At 45.5% G+C, this 22,503-nt stretch overlaps 1 protein-coding gene across 5 annotated transcripts in view; it reads right to left on the minus strand.

Moving 5' to 3' along the window:
• Positions 1–22,503, minus strand: part of ARHGAP17 (Rho GTPase activating protein 17) — a 91,647-nt gene that overhangs the window by 42,750 nt on the left and 26,394 nt on the right. For all 5 annotated transcript variants that reach the window (XR_013814656.1, XR_013814657.1, XM_079792349.1 and 2 more), the window contains exons 2-6: positions 9,462–9,501; positions 5,534–5,638; positions 1,233–1,306; positions 943–1,054; positions 415–491 (exon numbers count right to left, since the gene is read on the minus strand). Coding sequence is in view for 3 of the 5 variants with exons in the window: in XM_079792349.1 (XP_079648475.1) it covers positions 415–491; positions 943–1,054; positions 1,233–1,306; positions 5,534–5,638; positions 9,462–9,501 (408 nt within the window). In the remaining 2 variants the exon portion in view is untranslated. The remainder of the gene's footprint in view (positions 1–414; positions 492–942; positions 1,055–1,232; positions 1,307–5,533; positions 5,639–9,461; positions 9,502–22,503) is intronic.

The following is a 22,503-nucleotide window of genomic DNA, read 5'->3' on the forward strand; positions in this document are numbered from 1 at the left end:
CCTCTCTCTTCCTCTCTGTAAAAAAAAAAAAATCAATAAAATATTTAAAAAGTAGGTTAATATATGCATATGTATAATATGTCAAATAAATATTAAATATTAAAAATCACAGATCTAATTATTCCCACTTTGCCAAGAGCAATGCTCTAGAACTGCCTGCCACTTTAGGACACTCGTTTCTTTTTTCTTTCCTGTCCCTTTTTGTTACTGGTGCACTAAGACCAGGCTGGTCTAACACCATCCCTCCTGCCACACTTGGGAGAATGAGGCCTAAAAGCTGGTATAAGCATGTCAGGTGGATGAACCTGCAACAACTTCCAACTGTCCATACAGCGTTCTCTCACCCCCGCTGGGGATGGTGGCTGGGAGGTGACATGATGCCACCTTATTGGTTACTCTTCTAGCTTTCCTTACCTGGCTCTGACTGAGTCCCAGTCTAACACCAACTTGGCAAGCTGTTTCCTCTGTTTCTGGATGTTGGGAATCTCCACCTAGAAAAAAACATACCTTACACCAATTGGGATGAGCTTTGGGTTTCTGGTTTAACATTTAAAAGTACAGTATTTATTTACAAACTAGAGGTCTGGTGCAGGAAATTCATGCACGGGTAGGGTCCCTAGGCCTGGCCGGCAATCAGGGCCTCCCTTCCCTGGCTGCCAGGTGCCTGCCGGGGCCTTCCTTTGTTCTGTGCCGCCCCCTGGTGGTCAGCGCATGTCATAGCGAGCAATAGAACTCCCGGTCTCCCAGTCGAACTCCCGTGGGGACACTTTGCATATTAGCCTTTTATATATATAAATTTCTTTTCTCTTAGGCAAAGGATTATGAACCATCAATTCACTCCCTGAATTTCCAAAAAGAAGTGTATGTCAAAGGCACTGATTATTGTTAGAGTTGCAGACACAAGAGAACTACTTGCTGCCCAGCCCGCACCAAAGCACCCACCTCTGCTATGCCACACAGGGGGTCCACAATCTCCTTCTCAACAAAGACCTCGTGCTGAGAGAGTTCGAGAGCCAGCTGATTCTCGGCATCTCCACACGTCTCCAGCATCCTCCTAAAAAACAAGATGCCCCAGAACAAACTCGTGTTCACTGAATCAGGCACCTAGTCAGCACAGCCAGTTCTGCCCTCCATATGACGGGAACACACGACGGCTGCCATGGACACCCCTGACCCATCCACTTCTACTGACCCACCGGGCCCTGGCTCTTTCTCAAAGCAGTGCCTCTTACCCCAGGAGAGAGTCCTCTAGCTGTGCCGATGCCTCTTGCATGTTCTGAGCGAGAGCTGTCAGAGGGAGCTTTTTCTGGAAGGCAAAAGTCTTTTCGTTAGCATTGAAACCCATTCTAGGTTACCTGCTTCAGATCATTCCCTTGTTTCTCCTCCAGACAAACTACATAAGTAAGAGACAGCCTGGCTCTAGTCTCAAAGGTAAGAGAGGTGTGACTTAAGCTGTGTCAGTTTCCTGTGCCTGGACTATAGGGATGAGAATGGGGTGAGGTCCCAGGGCTGTGGCTGCCCTAAGGAGGGATTCAATACCAAGTACTCAGCACACGTTCAGTCCTCAGTAAATGGCAGCAGCCACGTTGCTGTTGCTGTACTATGATTATTATTAATTGATCAAGTGCACACTATGTCCCAGGCACTAGACACAGAGTTACTTTGATTATCACAACAAATAAATGCAGTAAGGTGCTCTCTTTAAAAAACTTTTGCTAGAACAGGCATTCTTAAACTGGCTGTTAATTTGGCTGTAATAATAAAGATTTAGCTTTAGTTACATGTCTAAAACTATCTAGCCAAATTTCCAAATAAACTTTTTTAGGGTTTTAAGCACAAAGCTTCCTCCTGTCTCTCCTTTTCCTCAGATTTGTTTCTCAGCTGGAAATGGCCATAAGAATCATCTGATTAATGTTCTAATTGCACAGCCAAGGAGGCTGGAGGCGGGAGGTGAGATGGACTGGCCAGGCACCGGGTGAGGGATGGCAGAGACAGACCCCAGTGCCAGTGGCCTGGGCCCCGGGTGTGGGTTTCCCACCACTGGCTGATAGCTTATCTCAGCATCCGAGTAAAAGAGGAGGGGAAGTAACCAGTGGGGTGGCTACTCCACTGCAATCTGCTCACAGAAGGTACTCCCATGCCGCAGTGCCCACGTAACTCTGCCTCCACACTAGAAAGGCCACTCACAGCAGAACAGGCGCCCCCTCACTAGGGCACTGTGCCTTCACCTCAGCTGTCCCTCTCTCCTGCTTTCACAGGGCTCCACCCGACACGCTCACACGTATCTGCTTGTCTCGTACAGAGTGTCTCTGGGAGAACGGTACCAGGGAAACAGGCTGTGAAGGTCTCACTTTATCTTCTTTGGTATATTGTAGATTTTGACCATGTAAATGGGTAGCTTGCTGAAATGTAAAAGTAACCACAAGTATGTTTACCTCTCTGCCTTCCTCCCAAGTTATTTTCAAACTAGTAGTAGGCTTCACCTGCCCTACTGCCATCTCCACACTTCTAGACTAGGAAGACCCCTGAAAACGGGGAGCCTGCTTGATCTCAACAGAGGAAAAGCTGCATATTTCAGTCTGCTGCCTTCCAAGGGCATTTCACACAGGTAACCGTGACAACCAAGAGAAATACACTTGGTGCAGCCCCGGAGCTCTCGGGCCTTTGGGGGGGGCGGGTCATAAAGAGGAGTCTGTTTATTGAGCATCACCCCAGCTCTCAGTGCCAACAGCCTGTGGCTCCCCTGCCGACCCCAAAGCCACAACAACCCTGTCTCCTGATGTGCCAACATTAGGACATTCTGCTTATTTGACATGTGAGCTCATTGATGAAGATGCGGTCCACCAACATCCAACTCCTCCATGGAGAGGTGAGGACTAGGGCTTCAGTGAAAAAGCCTCAAGTCGTGATCTATAAAAGGCATGCCAACTGCACACAGAGAAGCAATTCCAGATCAATACAACCCACAATATGAGCTCTGCCGTGTCAATGGCTCGGGCTGAGGCCACTGCCCTGTCTCCCCACAATTCTTTCCTCTTCACATGTTGGAGCTACTGGTGGGGCTTGTGGGATTTCCTCCTGTCTCTCCTAGAACCCTAGAGACTGCTGTGACTTTCTCCATATTATATGACCTCTTCTGGTCACCCCTCTTCTATCATTTCCATGCTGACTCCTCTTCCCACATGCGGAGTGCAGACTTCCTCAGAGGCCAGTCTCGGGCACTTTTGTTTGAGATTGGGAAAGGAAGCTTAAGGCATTAGGTTTTAAAAATGAGGGCCAGGCACCCTTGCCCCTGCTCCCTGGAATATGCCCATCACCTGCCATTCATTTCCCTTCTGTAAAGCTAGGACCCCACCTCCTCTAGGAGGAAGCCCACCTGACTACCCCTCTCCTCCTCTGGTGCCCATTCTTGGTCCTCCCATAATACCGTGTGCATATTTTATTTAGCATGCTGCTTTATAGTCATCCATTTGGGTGTATCTCCCCCACTAGGCTGTGGGCACCTTCAGGGTGGAGGCGCCCTGTTACTCATCCAGCATTTGCATGTGGTATGTCTTATTCCTTCTGTGTCTGCTTTGAGGCACAGCCCTGCTGTCACATATACTCATTAGACACAAACAAACATTTATCAAACACCCAACTGTGTGGACAATGCATACAGCATGAAGGAAAGGAAACAGAAACAATGGGACTGATAAGGGGAATTCAATCAGATTAGCAAGGGCGTAAGTCATGCTGAAAGCTTAGACCTTCACCCGCAAAGGCAGCAGCTTGTCCCTGACAGGCGCTGAGGGCACTGGGGCACCTTTAAGTGTAGAACTGTCCCTTCAGACACTGCAGATGTTGGGCGTTTGGTTCCCTACCCTCCAAATGCCAGTAGTGTACCTCAGTCCCTATGGCAACCAAAAATGTTTCTACACATTTCCAAATATCCCAGGAGTGTAGTCTGGTCCCTGTTGAGAACAACTAAATGAAGTTTTTTTGTGGGTTTCTTTGGTCTCTGTGTTTTAAGGCAGGAGGATGACAGGATCAATCTGTACTTCAGGAAACCAACTCTGGTGATCAGATTGAAGACAGTCTGGAAAAGAGGGTGACCAGGGCAGGCAATGCCACCCCGGAGGTGCCTGTGGCCGTCCAGGTCTCGCTTTGGGACCAGGTGGCAGAGTGGGAGGGGAGGGGAGGAAATCAAACAACATTCATAGAGAATCCCAAGATATGCTCACTGAGCTGCTCCAGGACACTGAGGGCAAACTGAAAGGGACGTAAGATAACCCCGCAGTTTCTAGCCTGCAGAACCGGGGGATAGAATTTGAGTCAGCACAGAAGAACTGGTTATGCATGCCAGAACAGACAGCGAGGGGAGGGAGCTTTCCACTTGGTTGAAAATGGTTTAGAAGTCCCTGTATACAGACATCAGTTAGAAGCCAGGAGACTAGAGGAAGTGGCCCAAAGCACAAGACTGTGAGAGTGGGAAGGACAGACCTCAGGAAACAATACTGAAAGGGCAAACAGAGCAGAAGTCCTGGCAAGAGAAGGAGGGGCAGGGGCAGCCCCAGGGCATTGGGCTGACTCTGAAGAACGAGACCTGCGGCAGGCACTCCTGGGATTGTAGGTGTTTGCAAACTTCCACTCCTTGACATACACCCTCAGAATGCTTGGTGCTATGCAAGAGAGGAATGACCCAGTTGTCAAAATGCCCCAGAAATGTCTGTAGGGAATGTAAAAGGAAGTGACACAGGTCATCTGCGCACCAGCTCTTCCTTTTGAGACACCAGGTGACAAACAAAACAACCTAGCAAAAAGAAGGTTTCTCGCCCGAGTAAGACAACCACTGGAAGCCCTGGCCAAGGTGGCTCAGTGGGTTGAACATTGTCTGGTGCACTGAGCGGTTGCCGGTTTGATTCCCAGTCAGGGCACATGCCTGGGTTGTGAGCTCAATTCCCATTAGAGGCTGCGCAGAAGGCAGCCAACTGATGTTTCTCTCTCTCAAATCAATAAAAAAATATATTAAAAAAAAAAAAAGACAACCACTAGAAAGAGATGCTTTCTACTCCAGGTGGACAGACACAGGAGAGAGAGCCCAAGGAAGCTGCGGACAGCCAACCGGCAACTAGGAGGGGTGTCCACTAGGGGTCAAGTGGACACTGAAGGGAGAAATGAGAGAAGGAAAGACACTGGGCTTGTGGCTTCATCACTGAAATGCTAGCTAGGAAGCCAATAAACTCTACTTTCTAAGTGAATTTCAGACAAGCCTTCAGCTTTTGCCATTAAAGGATTCCTAACTGACATGTCCATTCTCTAATCAATGACAAATGGCTCAAGTCAAAAGCACTGGAGTGGGCAGGGCTTTCAGCTCAATGATATCTTAAGCTCAAAAGAATGTTGTGGGCGGGCAGGTGTTGTGAGCATGGACGTGAGATAAGGTACAAATCTGCAGGCAAAGCGGCTGATGTTGCTTGGGGAATCCACCGGTCACAGGAGAAAGCCCCTCAAAGAGACAAGAACCGAGAGCGGAGTCGCATCTGCTACTCACGTGTCTCTTGTCGGCGTCCGTGCCATGCTGGCCCTGGAAACATGCCGTCAGGCGCTTGTGAGAGTGGTGGCACATTGACCGCACCGCATCCAGGCGCCGTTCGATCTGGCAAACAGAGACAAACGAGCCATTGCAGGGCTGAAGAACAAACAGCCTCTTCCTTATGCGGCGCCTGCGTGAGGCAGTGAAGCACCCTGCAGGCAGATTTGCTGGCTCCTGGTAAAAATGCGAATGGCTCCTGTCCACTGACACCAGGTAACTGTGGGGTGTGGGGAACTGTCCTGTGAATGACAGGATGTGTGGCATCTTCTCTGGCCTCTATGCACTCACTGGATGTCAGTAGTTGTGACAACCAAAACTGTCTCCAGAAAATGTCCAATAACCCCTCAGAGAGCAAAGTCACCTCTGGGTGAGACCCACTGACCTTCCTCATTGCACAGATCCCCGAGAGGCTGAATCTAAACCTGCCACAGAAAGAGCAGTGGCAGTGACGTCACACGCCACAGCACCAGGAATGAGCCAGGTCCAACCTCCAGCGCAGACCAGGCCCACCGCGGGAGGGAGAAGCCACAGGGCCCTCGCAGCTCTCCTGCACATGGCAATGTGGCCGGCCGCACACAGACAGCAAGCAGAAGAGACACAGCAAATGTCCACAATTTCACCTCAGGGTCCGTGTTTTCCAAGCTATTCCTTACTGGGCTTGGGGTGGGTTTTTGTCTTCATTTTTGAAATAAGCCTCTAAACAGAATGGCAGCCAGTAGTAAGAAACACTGACTTAGGGGACCCCCGCATCATAATTCGCTTCCCAAAATATTACTGCTGGGATATGGCCATTTATGGCAAAGGAGCTGCTTTTTACAGGAAGGAATGCCAAAAATGTGTATTCTGATGACTCACTAAGAATGAACAGGCCCTTAGGGATGCTTTCTATTTTAAAGAAAAATCAACAAATTCAAAGCAGAATGCACTTTTACCCCAAACATTTTACCCAATGAGGAGGTTCTGTGCCTCTTTCCCTCCGGCCCTCACGCACGGAGCAGCTTTCGTCCCGAGGCAAGCCTGGTGGGTCACCAGGGCCCCGGTCTGGCAGGCACGTTGATATTTAGCAGCAAAAGCCACATCAGCTTCCCCAAAGCTTACAATGGCCATATTTTAAAACATTAGAAAATTAATACACACTCTTCACTTGCCACAAAAGCATGGGAGAAACCCCCCAAAAAACTCCATTTCATTTTGACTCCCATTTGCACTAGAATGCACAGTCAGCAGGGACAAGGCTGTGGTCTGTTCTGCTCACTCCATATCCCAAGTACCTGGAGCGCTGTCTGGCACACAAATGGAAGGTGCTCTTACTATCTGTTGAAAGGACACGTATCTATTGAGTCCCTGTGCAAGGCACTAGAAAAAGAACAGTACATGCATGGTGGTTCCTGCCTCCTGGGAATCACAGTTGCCACAGGAAACAACATGTAAGCTAAATAAAAAGGCAGCCTCTTAAACAGCTCTCACGGAGATCCAAGAAAGGATGCAGGACAGCGATTTTCAACCCGTGTGCCATGGCAAGAATTTTTAAAATATGCAATACCAGGAGCCCTGACCTCTTTTCCCTTAGATCGTCAATGAAAAAAATGACAAGAGCCATCCAGTGTGAATGAATCAAAATTATACCTATTTTTTGTCAGATGGGCAAAAAATGTTTTTGTTTTTGTTTTTTTGGTGTGCCGCACGACTGTAATTAGTTTATGTGTGCCATAACATGAAAAGGCTGAAAATCGCTGACGTAGGAGGACAGAGCAAGTTAAGGGAAATTTCACACCAGAAACAAAATCATCTCTGGCCTGCAACAGTGGGAACAAAACAACACATCGCCCTTCAGCAGGGCCATGTGCCGGGCTCCGCGCTCCACCCCATGCTCTCCAGGGTTAACTATGAGATGGATACAGCTATTACCCGCCTTTCAGAGAACTGGAAACTGAGGCATGGGTGGTTAAGGAAATCCCCGAGGCCACAGAGCTAGGCAGGGGCAAACCTGGAGTTCGAATCCAGGTAGCTGGGCACCAGACTCCACACCTTTAAACACTATTCTCCCTCTTTACACTTAAAAACAACAGAAATCAGGAAAACATCTGCAGCAATTATGGTGGACAAGGTTATCGGTGTCACAAAATAAGGAGTTCCTAGAAACTGGCAACCTCTTCAGGCCGCAGATGTTTGGGCAAGGGGACAAGAACAGATGGCTGCTGCCTGCGTTCCAGGGACTGGGCCGCTGGCCTCATCTCAGGGCTTCCAGGATTAAGTGAGGTGATGTATGCCACTAAGGTGGGGGTGGGCGAGAGGATACTGACATTTATGAACATGAGTGTGGTTGAAGCTTAACTGGACCAAACAATATTTCTGAACGTCTGAAAATGAGTTAGAAATATATGACAAATAAAACAATGGGAAAATATTAAGACTATAATTCTTTAATAAATCTTTGGGGGTAGGGGGCCTTCTAATCCTTAATGAAAACTTCCAGTCCTCCAAAAAAAAAAAAAAAAGAAAAAAGAAAGAAACGAAACTGTGCTCTTAAAATATTCTACTGCAGATGGCTGTCATAATTAGGATGCTGCGGCGTGATGTGGTAGAAGCAGCATTTTTTTAAATTATGCACCTTCCCTGCACAGGGAGTCACCAGGGAGCAGGCCTTTGGTCCTCGGGGACGCCCTGGAGCAGACGGGCAGTTTACAGAAATGAGAAGCAAGGAGGCAGGTGAGGAGGGCTCTGTCCTTCCTGGAGTGTCTGGTGTGGGTGGGGATGGAGTAGGGTAGGGTGAAGTGATATGTATCAAGGGTCCAGGGCCTTCAACCCAGCCCTAAAGTTAGGGAAACCTGTTGAGAGATGGAGGGGAGTGGACCTGGCTCAGGCCCGGGGCAGCAAGCCTCTCCCTACAAAGAGGAAAGAAAGTTTGAGCTAATGACTTGAGGCCACCCTATTGCCTCATGGTGGTTCTGACACATCCAATCGTCACTGAGACCCTAAGTCCCGCAGGGCCCAACTCAACTCAGTCGGGGAACCAGACTGTAAGAGGGTGCAAGGAGTCAAAACTCTAGGCCCTGGCTGGTTTGGCTCAGTGGATAGAGCGCCAACTTGCAGACTGATGGGTCCTAGTTTTGATTCCGGTCAAGGGCACATGCCTGGGTTTCAGGCTCAGTCCCCAGTGGGGGGGGCGTGCAGGAGGCAGCCGATTGATGATTCTCTCTCATCATTGATGCTTCTCTCTCTCTCTCCCTCTCCCTTCCTCTCTGAAATCAATAAAAAATTAAAAAAACTACTCTAGGATGAGCCCTGGCCACATGTGTAGTTCAGTGGTTAGAGTGTCTGCCCACACACCAAAGGTCAACGGCACATGCCTGGGATGCAGATTCGATCCCCATCCCCAGGTGGAGTATGTATGGGAGACAAACAATTGATGTATCTCTCTTACATCGCTGTTTCTCTCTCTCCCCCCCTCCCTCCCTTCCACTCTCTCTAAAAAAAATCAATGGAAAAAATATCCTCGGGTGAGGATTAACCAAAAGCAAACAAAAAACCCCCACACAACTCTAGGTTGAAGCCAGTGGGGCCTCTGCTGCAGCTGGCAGGGCCTCTCCCATCAAAGGCATCATCACAGCAGCAAACTCCAGCCCCTCGACCTGCCCAGGACCTGTGACCAGGCCAACACCTGGCGCTAGAAAGCAGGGCCAGCCCCATGTGAACAACACAGCATGACCAGTTTCACATCCCCTTTATCACCATGCAACAACGGCCGTTCTTTTCTGCTCAAACCATGCTAACCATGTCATTCTGCTTTAGGCTCAAAAAAACCACATAAGCTTCAGCTCTCACCTATGGATTTTTTTTAACATGCCTTTAAACAGAATATTTTAAAAATACTTAATTTAGTTACCTGTAGCAGATCTTCACTGAGGACTTCTGTTTTCTCAGCTCTGCAGGGAAAATTAAAGTTCAGAGTTAGAGATCCAGAAATGAAAAGCAATTCAGGACAATTAATAATTATTACCCCAGAATTTAAAACAAAACAGGCAGAAATGAATGTAACAAGTGAAGAAATTCTACCAATTTTTACATCAGAGGACAACTTAAGCAAAACCTAAGTTATTGTAGTTTTTTTTTACTACAATCTAAGTGCCATTTGGACTCCTGACTCAAATAGTGATTTAAGCCAAGCTATTTAACAAACCTACCAAATTCTCTTGGAAATAAACAAGGACATTTCTAAGAGAAAGGAAAAAGTCTGTTGCGGTCCTCAACACTGGGGAGTGGCAGAGAAAGGGAAGGCAATGAACCAGGAATTCTGAGCCTTTGTATAAGATACATTGCAGAATGGAAGTGCTTATCTTGCCCAGGAACTATTGCAAGAAAAGGAAAAGCCATGAGGCCAGAAAGTGAATGGAACCCACAAAAATGACCTCAAAACATTGCTGGGCCCAGAAGAGCGCCAGTTGCCACCAGTATGGTGGTGCACACCTCCAGCCGACCCGTAAAGCCGAGATTGCCACAGAGGTCTCCAACACCCGCTGCCACAGCAGTGCCCATGGACTTGGATGGCCACAAGAGTGGCTCCCTCACCAGTTTCTGCAGGAAACCGAACTCTGATCTGACTCTAATATCTCCCAGGTCTAGAGGAGCAGGGCCTGCAGCAGGGCAAGGCCCTGGCTCCCGAGGAGGCCAACTCTCAGCTCTCTGAACAGGTCCTGCAAGCAGCAGGCCAAAATATGCCAGCCTAGAACTCACTTGGCATGCAGGGGGCCAGGAGTCACGCCAGTTAGGAAAGTGGAGGCCAGGGCTCCAGCTGGCCTATGAGCTCAAGGAACCAGCCTCAAAAAGAACTCCAGCAGTCAACTAACAAGGACAGGCCTGGCATGAGACCGCTGCAGCTTCCCGCCGTGCGCCTGCGCCTGCGCCTGCGCCCCATAGCCTCTCCCTGTCTCTAGCAAAACTCCACCAGGGACTGTGGGACTTTGACAGTGTCTTCTCTGGCCAACACCCAGGGGCCTGAGCCGGGCCCTGCACACCTTGGCAGAACCTCTGACACCTCTGCCCTCTGTGAGGGTAAGTGTACACACAGGAAACTCCCAACTCCAACAGCACACAAAGGACCCCTGAACAAGAAGGGCTAGGAGCAGCAAATACCCCCACAGCCAAAAAGGCACAGATAACTTCTCACTTTCCCCAAGCTCACTACTAACAGCCTCCTCAACCTTACTGGTAACAGTTAACACATACTTTGTATGTAATATGTATTGTATACTGTATTCTTACAATAAAGACAGAGAAAGAAAATACACTTTTAGTATTTACTACTGTTTAAAAAAAATCTTTAAATAAATGGGCCTGTGCAGTTCAAACCCGTGTTGTTTCAGGGTCAGCTGTATTCGTAAGTTCAAAAGAAGAGATTCAGAGCAAATATGTCCTCTTATGAAATGAACTTATTTTATATATTTATTTTTAATATATTTTTATTGATTTCAGAGTGACGAAGGGAGAGGTAGAGAGAGATGGAAACATCAATGATGAGAGAGAATCACTGATTGGCTGCAGCCTGCAGACACTGGGGATGGAGCTTGCAACCCGGCCATGTGCCCTGACGGGGAATCGAACTGTGACTTCCTGATTCATAGGTCGACGCTCAACCACTGAGCCAGGCCGGCTAGGCTGAAATGAACTTATTTCAAAACTGTAACAAAAGAGGAGGGAAGCGTGTGTTGCAATCCCAGTGTGGGATGTCAGCAGGGTGTGCTGGGATTCGTGCAGGACAACCACTGCATGCAACTTTTCCTAGCTCCTTGTTCAGGGGCCTCACACTGGTAATTTGAAAATAAAAATAAAAAACAATACAAATAAGCGCAAACAATACAAATCAGAGATTTTGTGGGGTAGGAGGGGATTCAGATGTTAGAACATTTATGAGCACAGCACTGCAATAGCCACACACAAAAAAAAGCCAAGTATTAACTTCAGGAAAAAACACACCAAAAAGTCCATCAGAAAGATAATCATAGTACACTACTATGCTCACCTTCAAATATTTGCTATGATAAAGAATAGTAATATATCCAAAAATTGTAATGTAATTGTATTGGCAAGATAAGGGAGCAGAAGCAGAGAGGAAGGTTACACAAAAACCCTAAACCACCATTTATCATAAGAGGTCAATAAATTACACCTAAACTTGATAACTCAAAGGGTAGCAGTTTACACATATTTATAAACATGAATGAGTAAATGCCGGAATAAACAGCTAAAATGTGAAAGGAGTAAACCATCATTTACCATAAGAGGTCAATAAATTAAACCTAAACTTGGTAACTCAAAGGGTAGCAGTTTACACATATTTATAAACATGAATGAGTAAATGCCGGAATAAACAGCTAAAATGTGAAAGGAGTAAACCATCATTTACCATAAGAGGTCAATAAATTATACCTAAACTTGGTAACTCAAAGGGTAGCAGTTTACACATATTTATAAACATGAATGAGTAAATGCCGGAATAAACAGATAAAATGTGAAAGGAGTTGCCTCTTTGGTTGGGGAATCTCAACTAGGAGAGTGAGATGTGTGGGGGAGAACCCACTCTACTTTGTGGTAAGCCTTTTATGGTTATTTGACTTTCTAAACTACACAGATACATAGTTCCATATTTTTAAAAATAATGTTACATTTTCAAGTAACATGCTTGATCTGATGTTAAGTGAAGCATAACTCTGCTTTAAAGCACTGGGCCCAACCACCAACCCACAAAAGTACAACAGAACACACAGCTCAGAGTGTCCAAAATACCAGGCAAATCAGCATTGTTTCCCACTAACAAATTAGCAACTGGACCCTTGGCTTTAATTTAGAGGCCTTTTACCTGAAAAGGTATCTGGAGGCTGAAAAATATATGAAATGTGTACACGCTGTTCAAAAATAAATGTGCACTACGTCTCCTGCTTTTGTGAACACTGTATATTGCATTGATAAAATTAATTTTAGAAAGATTTTCAATGCATCTTCTTAACCAGATTTTAGGGTTTACTGAAATAATCTAAAATTACCTATAATCAGGAGAGATTACTTTTTCTCCCAGCTTTACTGAGGTATAACTGACAAACAAAACTATATCTATTTAAAGTATACAATGTCATGATTTGATTTACACTGTGAAATGATTATCACAAACTCATCTATCACCTCCTACAGTTACCCTTTTGGTTATAGTTGTAAGAATGCTTAGTAAACTTCCAGTATATAATACACTATTATGAGCTGTGGTCACCATGCTGTACATTAGATCCCAGAACTTATTCATCTTACAACTGAAGGTTTGTATCCGTTGACCAACATCTCCCCGTTTCCCCCACTTCCTAGCTCCTGGCAACTATGACTGTACTCTCTGTTTCAATGAATTCATTTTTATTTTTATTCCACATACAAGTGAGATCATACAGTTTGTGTCTGTGTCTGGTTTATTTCACTTGTATAATGTCCTCCTGGTTCACCATGTTGTTGCAAATTACAGGATTCCTTCTTTCTCATGGCTGAGTAATATTCCAGTGTGTGTGCGTGTTGCATCTTTGTCCTTTCACACAATGGTAGGTCATTTTCACACCTTGGCTATTGTGAATAATGCTGCATTGAACATAAAAGTGCAGATATCTGAGATACTGATTTTGTTTCCTTCAGATATATACCCAGAATGAGATTGTTGGACCATAAATAAGGTAGTTCTATTTTTAATTTTTGAGGAGCCTCCATACTGTTTTCCATGGTAGTTGTACCAATTGACACCAACAGTGTAAAAGTGCTCTAATTTCTCCATATTCTAACATTTGTTATTTCTTGTCTTTTTGATAACAGACATCCTAACAGGTATGAGGTGATATCTCACTGTGGTTTTTCAGATACCTGTTAGCCATTTATATATCTTTTTTTGAAAAATGTCTGCAATCATGCCCGCTTTGGAAAAATGTCCAATCATGCCCCGCATAATGGTCAACAACAGACAGCACACACACCAGTAGTCCCATAAGATTATAATGAAGCTGAAAATTCCCATTGCCTGCTGATGCTGTACCATCATGATGCTGTAGCCATTGCAATGTAGTTGCATAAAGGTTGCAAAAATCAACAAGGCTGTGGTTGAGATGGCAATAACTTAAACCTGGGTGTGGAAGAGGGTGACACAGAAGAGCTCAGAGGGGTGGTTCCTGAGGAACTGACTAATGAGTTGTTGGAACTGAACAGGAATACAACTGAAGAGGAGGTAAGAGAAAAGGAAACTGCAGAAGAAAAAGAACCCCAAGAAAATTCATAGGGAAGGGTTCGGTTCAGCAGACGTTTTTGTAGACCTCAACAAGCTCTTCAAAATGTTTTAAAAACATGGACCTCAACACTGAAAGGCTTTCATTAATAGAGAGGGAATGTTGCCCTAACCCTGTGGTAGGCAAACTGCGGCTCGCGAGCCACATGCGGCTCTTTGGCCCCTTGAGTGCGGCTCTTTGGCCCCTTGAGTGTGGCCCTTCCACAAAATACCATGGCCTGGGCGAGTCTATTTTGAAGAAGTGGCGTTAGAAGAAGTTTAAGTTTAAAAAATTTGGCTCTCAAAAGAAATTTCAATCGTTGTACTGTTGATATTTGGCTCTCTTGACTAATGAGTTTGCCAACCACTGCCCTAACCGGTTTGGCTCAGTGGATAGACCGTCGGCCTGTGGACTACTCAAGAGTCTCAGGTTTGATACCGGTCAAGGGCATGTACCTTGGTTGCGGGCACATCCCCAGTAGGGAGTGTGCAGGAGGCAGCTGATCGATGTTTCTCTCTCATCGATGTTTCCAACTCTCTATCCTTCTCCCTTCCTCTCTGTAAAAAATCAATAAAATGTATTTTTTTAAAAAATAGAGAGGGAATGTTCACGATACATTATCTTCTAACAAGCAAATCTATGATGAAAAAAAAGAAACAAACCAAGCAAAGCACCGAGGACCTACTTCTGGCAAGTGACACTGCCTGGCAGAGCCAGAGGCAGGTGCTTTGGGAGGTATTCCAGAAGAAGGCATCGTTATCATAGAAGAGGACAGCTCCATGCATCACCACACTGAAGACTTCAGTGGGCAAGAAGTGGAGGTGGAAGAGGTGAGCCTAGCCCTGTGTAGGCCTAAGCTAATGTGTGCGTTTGTGTCTTCGGGTTTTTTGGTGTTTTTTTTTAAATATATTTTTATTGATTTCAGAGAGGAAGGGAGAGGTAGAGAGAGATAGAAACATCAATGATAATAGAGAATCATTGATTGACTGCCTCCTACACGCCCCCGCACTGGGGATGGAGACTGCAAGCTAGGCATGTGCTCTGACTGGGAATCAAACCGTGATCTCCTGGTTTATAGGTCGATGCTTAGCCACTGAGCCACGCTGGCCTAACAGTGTCACATCCATTACATCATTGCCAAGATCAATTTCAAAAAGGCTTCCCTGTTTTCTTCTAGGAGTTTAGCGTTTCATGTCTTACATTTTACTCTTTAATCCATTTTGAGTTCATTTTTGTGAGTGGTATAAGGTAGGAGTTCAGTTTCATTCTTTTGCATGAAGGTATCTGTTTTTCCAGCACCATTTTATTGAAGAGACCGTCCTTTTCCCTATTGCATATTCGTGGTGCCCTTGTCAATAGCTGACCATATAGGTGTGGTTCTATTCTGTCCCGTTGGTCTGTATGTCTGTCCTTATCCCAGTACTGTACTGATTACTACAGCTTCATAGTATAGTGTGAAGTCAGGAAGTGCGATGCCTTGTCCTTCTTGCTCAGGATTGCTTTGGCTCTTTAGTGTCTTTTGTGCTTCCATATGAATTTTAAGATCATTTTTCTATTTCTGTGAAATATGCCATTGGAATTCAATATAAATGGACTACATATATTGACCCATAAGTCACTTTGAGTAGCACGGACATTTTAACAATATTAATTCTTCCAATTCATGAATATGAGACATCTAGGAGAGATTACTTTTAAGTGAGAAATTATGATTCCAGAATGTAATATACGAATCGGGGTGGTTCCCTCCCTCAAAGATTTCCCCAGTGGCCTGTCCAACTTCACCTTCATTTTAGAGAACCACCACCATCCCCACCTCACCCAATATATGGCCCAATGACCTGATCCTCCTCATTACTGTCCTGGTCCGAGGCTCAACCCTTTCATGCTGAACTGGGTGTCCGTTCACCTTTACCAGAGACATGGAACTCTTACCTAAGTAAAGTCCACAGATTATTCAGAATACTGGCCTACATGCTCAACCAAAAAGCATGTACATTAGCCAAAGGAATTTGGTTTTTACTGAGATGTGTTATCTTTGATTTTTTTTTAATTCATTAGTAAAGCAAGGGAGAACAATATGTTGAATTTGTCAAGGCATCTAAAGACCAAAACAATAAAGAGGTAGTCGAAGTTATCCAACTAAAAAAATAATGCTTTCGCCTGGTTAGCATGGCTCAGAGGTTGAGTAAAGATCTACGAACCAGGAAGTCGCGGTTCGATTCCCGGTCAGGGTATATGCCGGGCTTGTAGGCCTGCGGGCTCGATGCCCAGTGTGGGGTGTGCAGGAGGCAGCCGATCAATGATTTTCTCTCATCATTGATGTTTCTATCTGTCTTTCCCTCTACCTTCCCCTCTGAAATCAATAAAAATATATTTTAAAAATAATAATAATGCTTGCTACATAGGTTTTAAAGCAGACATTTTACTCACAGACCTAAACATTTTATACTGGGTTTTCTGCTTTGTCAGAGCCTTCTTTGTGTCCACTGTTCTGTGCTTGGAAACACTCCACTTGAATGTTTCCTGTCTGAAACTGGAAAAACAATACAAGCAGGAAGGCAGGTCCTGCTCACCATTTTACTCTGGGTTTTGTTTTTTCCTATGCAAGTCACTGGGCAATTTCACTCGTCATTCAATCGAGGCTTAGGTCAGGCAGGATTTTTCATGTATTTATCACTTGTTGGTAGAGCCTAAGATTTCTCCTCATAATTCTCAAAGCCTAAAAGCAGTGCTGTGCTGGCCTTAATATGTTCGCCTTTCCCTGGACTGGCTGTGGTAAAGTCCCCCCTGCAGTCTTCTTTAACAGGATGTGACTCTCGGCCCACTCACCTGACCGGGAGAAAACAGGAACATTCCCAGTCTGAAGCAGTCCATCAGAAAATGCTTCAACTAGAAGACAGGGTCAAAGGAAAATTCCAAACGGGCCTGACAACTTGCATATCAATCTATAGACTAATTTCTAGAGGAGTTTCTGCCACCACTATGCTCAAATGCCAAACGCCACTATTATGAACCATCAATTTTTCTCACCATGCATTCAGAACACACACAATTCCATAAAGCATGGATTCTGGGAGCCCAGGGAATAGATGCTCAAGGCCACACCTTCTCATGCTGTGATCTTCTGAGCAGAGCGTCACTGACCTCCGACCCACTAGCGGAGGAGTGAGGGCTAAGGTGGGCGTGGCCCCCCAGAACCTCAGTTTAGCAACTGCCTGACACACAATACATACTTAATAAACATCAAATGAGTAAATAAAAAAGTAGATGACTGTCACACTGATATAATAAGGTTTGAAAATATTCTAGATTTCAAAACATGAAGCAAGAAGAAAGTTCAATAACACTAGGCAGGAAAGCAGCCTGGTGTTAACCTCGCTGGCAGGCAGGCCTGGTATGTGAGGCCGGTCTGGAAGTGGAGTTTCTCTTCCTAGACATTCTGCCTCATGTTCGAGAAGCAGCTGCCAAAATGAGTGGGGGTGGCTGACTCTGACAATACGAGTCCAAATGTGGAGGCACAGCCCAGTGCTGGTGACAGAGAAATCAGAAATTATGTCTGTCCTCCACCTCCCCATTTTTGTCCCCCCATGAGTCCCCAAAAAGCTGAAATATTGCAATGATTGTTTTCCCTCTGATCCCTACTTATAAACATTTCAGGACAAGATCTGAATAAATACCACTGTCTATGCAAGACCAAACAATAAGCATTTCAGGCTTGCAGCCACACGGTCTTCTGCCACAGTACTCAGCTCCACTGTTGTAGCCTGACAGCCACAGACACAAATAAGTAAATGAACCTGGTGGTGTCCCAATACACTTTATTTAGGGGCATGGACATTTGAATCCACATAATTATCATAAGTCATTAAAAATTATTCTTCTTTTGATTTTCCCAACCATTTAAGAATGCAAACACCACTCTGAACCACTGCAGCCAGATTTGCCAAAGACCACAGTGTGCCAACCTCTGATCTGGGTACAAGTGGAGCGTGGTTCCCACTGGACGCCATTCCTTTCCAACACTTCCCAACTCTCATGCTGAAAGGGGATTTCCGCACTGTCCCAACCTGTTTCAGAAGTTGAGAGGCACTGGCTTTTCTAGACGCCACAAAATTGCTCCTTGTTAATCCTTACAGCCACCCTGGGGCCTTAGGACAGCTCGTCTTCCTACCACCCAGCATGCTCTCCACCCAGGAGGGCAAACATGGCCAACAGAACAAACACCCCGCTCCCCAGATCACCGCACTGTATGCTGTGGGTTACAAATCCACAGGTCAGAGTTCTGTGGTCTTTTTTTACTCACACATTCACTTTGACACACCAATTAATGCTTTAAGAAAGAAATGGGACATGGAGAGAAAGTTTAACAAACTGATTTTAAATTCTGGCTACCTGAAAATATCTAGCTGCATCTTTTAGGAGTAACATAAATTCTAGCCAATCTACTGAGGCACCTCAATATGACATAGGTCAACAGCACATGATCACTCCACGCAGTGAAATTACCGTGGCCAGACCCACAGCCAACCAGTGCATTTCATGCTGCTGGGAACCAGACTATGTAGCATTGTCATCTCCTGTTACAGGTGTTTACAAAACCCACTTGAGCCTTGGCGCCCAGTGGGAAGGCACACATTGCATTTCATAGTGAGCCAGGGTGACTTTTTCCTGTTTTATCTCAGTAGATTAGCTGTCTTAAATTTCTGGGAAGGAACCTGAAATCCACAGAATTGGATTTTAAAAATAAAGGATCCTCTGACAATAAATGAAGCAATTTGTTACATATTCCACAAAGTAGTTTTAAAAGTCTTAAAAGAGTTTGAAGAACTCTAATGAGATAATATGGTAAAAGAAAAAAATTACCCCCATGCATAACACTGAAAAAGAAGGGGGGAGTATTTATCAGAAGGAAAAATGGTCCAATAGAAAATATTTTGGTAACATGGGCAAAATACATCTAATAGTTCTATACTCTGAATTATTTCCTTAAATGATGGAATTGTGCCCACATATTGACAGCTTCTCTAAGGTAACAATTATTTTTTATTTTAAACAACAATAACAAAACTCTTATCAACCTACCTGACTGTCCATAGTATTATCTGAACTCCAACCAATGCCGAGGATGACCTGCTGCGTGTCAGAAGGAATGGAACTGAGTGTTACCGTTTTCCTACAAGTGTAAGCGTATCCCTGTTTGGTCAGTCGGTTTTCCCCCAGCACATGAAACGGAACCTATTTGCTAGCCCTGCTGTAACCACGTGTTGTCTCAAAGCTCCACCAATAAACGATTCCTGCTTATGGCAAGTCAGAAGGAAACTTCGAGGCCACCAGCACACTGTGGGACTCCCCTCAATGGTCTCTCAAGGACCTTCCAAGTCCCTCTCTACTGACCCTTCTCTAGTCATGCTTAGTACCTGCTTGGATCTGGAGGCAGCTGAGTTTGCGATTTCAAAATTTATTTAAGCAAGCAAAAATATGTAAGAAATATTTTGCAGCCGAAGCCGGTTTGGCTCAGTGGATAGAGCGTCGGCCTGCGGACTGAAAGGTCCCAGGTTCGATTCCGGTCGAGGGCATGTACCTTGGTTGCGGGCACATCCCCAGTGGGGAGTGTGCAGGAGGCAGCTGATCGATGTTTCTCTCTCATCGATGTTTCTAACTCTCTCTCTCTCTCTCTCTCTCTCTCTTCCTCTTTGTAAAAAATCAATAAAATATATTTTAAAAAAATATTTTGCAAAGTATCACAATGAGAACAGTAGACACAGAGCTAAGACCTGGGAGCACATGGAGGAGGGCCGTTTGCTGCCATGACTGTGCAAGAGGCCCGGAGGAGCTGAAAAGCCCCACAAGAAAACCCAAAGCGAAAGTGCCAAAGGCAAGGCTACTGGGCACCAGGGGCTCAGTTCTGGCCGCGCAGGGCGGCGCTCTGCATCTTCAGACAGGTTGTGCAGGCTCTCTTCCAACACTTCTTCCTAAGTCACACATGGACTTTATATCTCAAAATAGTTGTTTAGAGAATCAAGATGGCGGCATAGGTGAACACCTGTACTTGCTGCCTTTCACAACCACATCAAAACTACAACTAAAAGACAAAACAGCTATCATCCAGAACCATGGGAAAGCTGGCTGAGTGGAAGTTCTACAACTAAAAGGAAAGAAAAAAGCGCACTAAGATGGGTAGGAGGTGCAGAGGTGCAGAGGCGAGTCACAGAACGAGCTGGCAACGGGTGCACTGTTGTTGTTTTTTCAATCAGGAGGGAGATACAAGCTCCCGATTGCTCTGAACTCCAGTTCCGGGCGAGACTCTGGGGACCCAAACTCATACGAGGAGAAACTGGACTGTCTGGCATAGGGCCGGAACGCGAGGGCGGCTTTCTCTCAGAGGTGCTCACAGCGATCATTGTTCCTGCACGGGGGCACCGGACGCAGAGACGCGGGGACCTTTCCGGTACAGAGCTGACTGGCAGCCATTGCTGTTTGCTCCGCCCTGGTGATTCCCAGAGACCCTGCCCCACCCAAGCTGTGTGCAGAGGCTTTTGCATATGAGTGGCCTGTCCTTTCTCAGCTTAAAACCTGTCAAACTGCAGCTGGGTCAGAGAGCCCCAAAGCTTCCAAAAGAAGGCAAAAGGCCCGGTGGCAGCAGCCTGTCTTGCTTCACAGCTGGGCCTCCTCTGGGCATTTACAAACCCCATACAAAGAGGAGGAATCTGAAGATCTCCCTGTAGCCCCAGATGGGTGGCCTCAGGCAGTGGCTGACTTTGCACCTCCGTGGAGATCCAAGAGCCAGTGTACCCAGTGGTCATTGTGAGACCATACCAGATTACAACGCTTCACATTCATAAGCGACACACTCAAGGGGCAGACTCAGTGAGCACCAAAGCCCCACTGAAGCAAGCCCTGCCACATAAGGGTGTCTCTTGCACAGCAGTCCTTCCATTGTAGACACAGCTGGTCCTCACAGCCAATTGGCCTGGAGGTCAATTCCTCCCAGTGATACCAACAGCAATCAAGGCTTAACTACAACAAGACTGTGCACACAGCCCACAAAGGGGTGCACCAAGAGTGTCCACCTCATGTGACTGGGGAGGCTGAGCTGCTGGGCCCTATAGGACACCTAGCACACAAAGCCACTCTATCAACTCAGGGAAGCAGCCAAAGAAACATGTCATGAATAAAAAAAATGGAGGAAAGCAAACTACTGGATATAGAGTTCAAAACCACAGTTATAAGGTTACTCAAGAATCTTCTAAAAACCCCCGAGGAACTTAGTGAGACCTTCAAGGATCTCAGTGAGAATGCCAAAAAAAAAAAAAAATGGAAAGGACCAGTCAGAAATTAAGCATACACTGACTGAAACAAAGAATAATATACAGAGATTCAACAGTAGACTAGAGGATCCCAAGAACCAAATCAAAGATTTGAAATATGAGGAAGCAAAAAACACCCTACTGGAAGAGCAAAAAGAAAAAAGAATCCAAAAATATGAAGATAGTGTAAGGAGCCTCTGGGACAACTTCAAGCGTACCAACATCCGAATTATGGGGGTGCCAGAAGAAGAGAGAGAGAGCAAGATATTGAAAACCTATTGGAAGAAATAATGACTGAAAACTTCCCCCACCTGGTGAAAGAAATAGACTTACAAGTCCAGGAAGCACAGAGAACCCCAAACAAGAGGAATCCAAAGAGGACCACACCAAGACACATCATAATTAAAATGCCAAGGGCAAAAGACAAAGAGAGAATATTAAAAGCAGCAAGAGAAAAACAGTTACCTATAAGGGAGTACCCATATGACTGTCAGCTGATTTCTCAACAGAAACTATGCAGGCCAGAAGGTAGTGGCAAGAAATATTCAAAGTGATGAATAGCAAGAACCTACAACCAAGACTACTCTACCCAGAAAAGTTATCATTTAGAATTGAAGGTCAGATAAAGAGCTTCACAGACAAGAAAAAGCTAAAGGAGTTCATCACCACCAAACCAGTATTATATGAAATGCTGAAGGTTATTCTTTAAGAAGAGGAAGAAGAAGAAAAAGGTAAAGATAAAAAATTATGAACAACAAAGTGACAACAACTACATATCTATCAACAAGTGAATCTAAAAATCAAATGAATAAAAAATCTGATTAACAGAATAAACTGGTGAATGTAATAGAATCAGGGGCATGGAAAGGGAGCAGACAATTCTCAGGGGGAAGAGGGTGTGGGGGGGTGCAGGAAGAGACTGGACAAAAATCTTACACCTATGGACGAGGACATGGGGGGGTGAGGGCATGGGAGTGGGTGGGAACCGGGTGGAGGGGAGCTATGGGGGCGGGGGAAGAGGAACATCTGTAATCATCTGAACAATAAAGATTAAAAAAAAAAGTTGTTTAACACGTTAAGCGCCCAGCCTGTTTTGTCTTCCAGATGGAAAATATAGTGTGAGCCACTGGTGACTGACTGGGTGCTTAACGTGTTAAAAAAATGACTACTACCTGGACTCCCACCCAGAATGACTGAATAGATACCTCTGGGAGCAGGGCCTGGCTTTTTAAAAGCTCCCCGTTCCACTCCAAAGTGCAGTCCCCACTGAGAACCCGCACACTGGAAGGCCAGAATACTGAGGGCTGCCAGGTGGCAGAGTCACTACCAGGAC

The sequence above is a fragment of the Cnephaeus nilssonii genome, assembly GCF_951640355.1.
Source record: "Cnephaeus nilssonii genome assembly, chromosome: 2".
Taxonomy (NCBI): Eukaryota; Metazoa; Chordata; class Mammalia; order Chiroptera; family Vespertilionidae; genus Cnephaeus; species Cnephaeus nilssonii.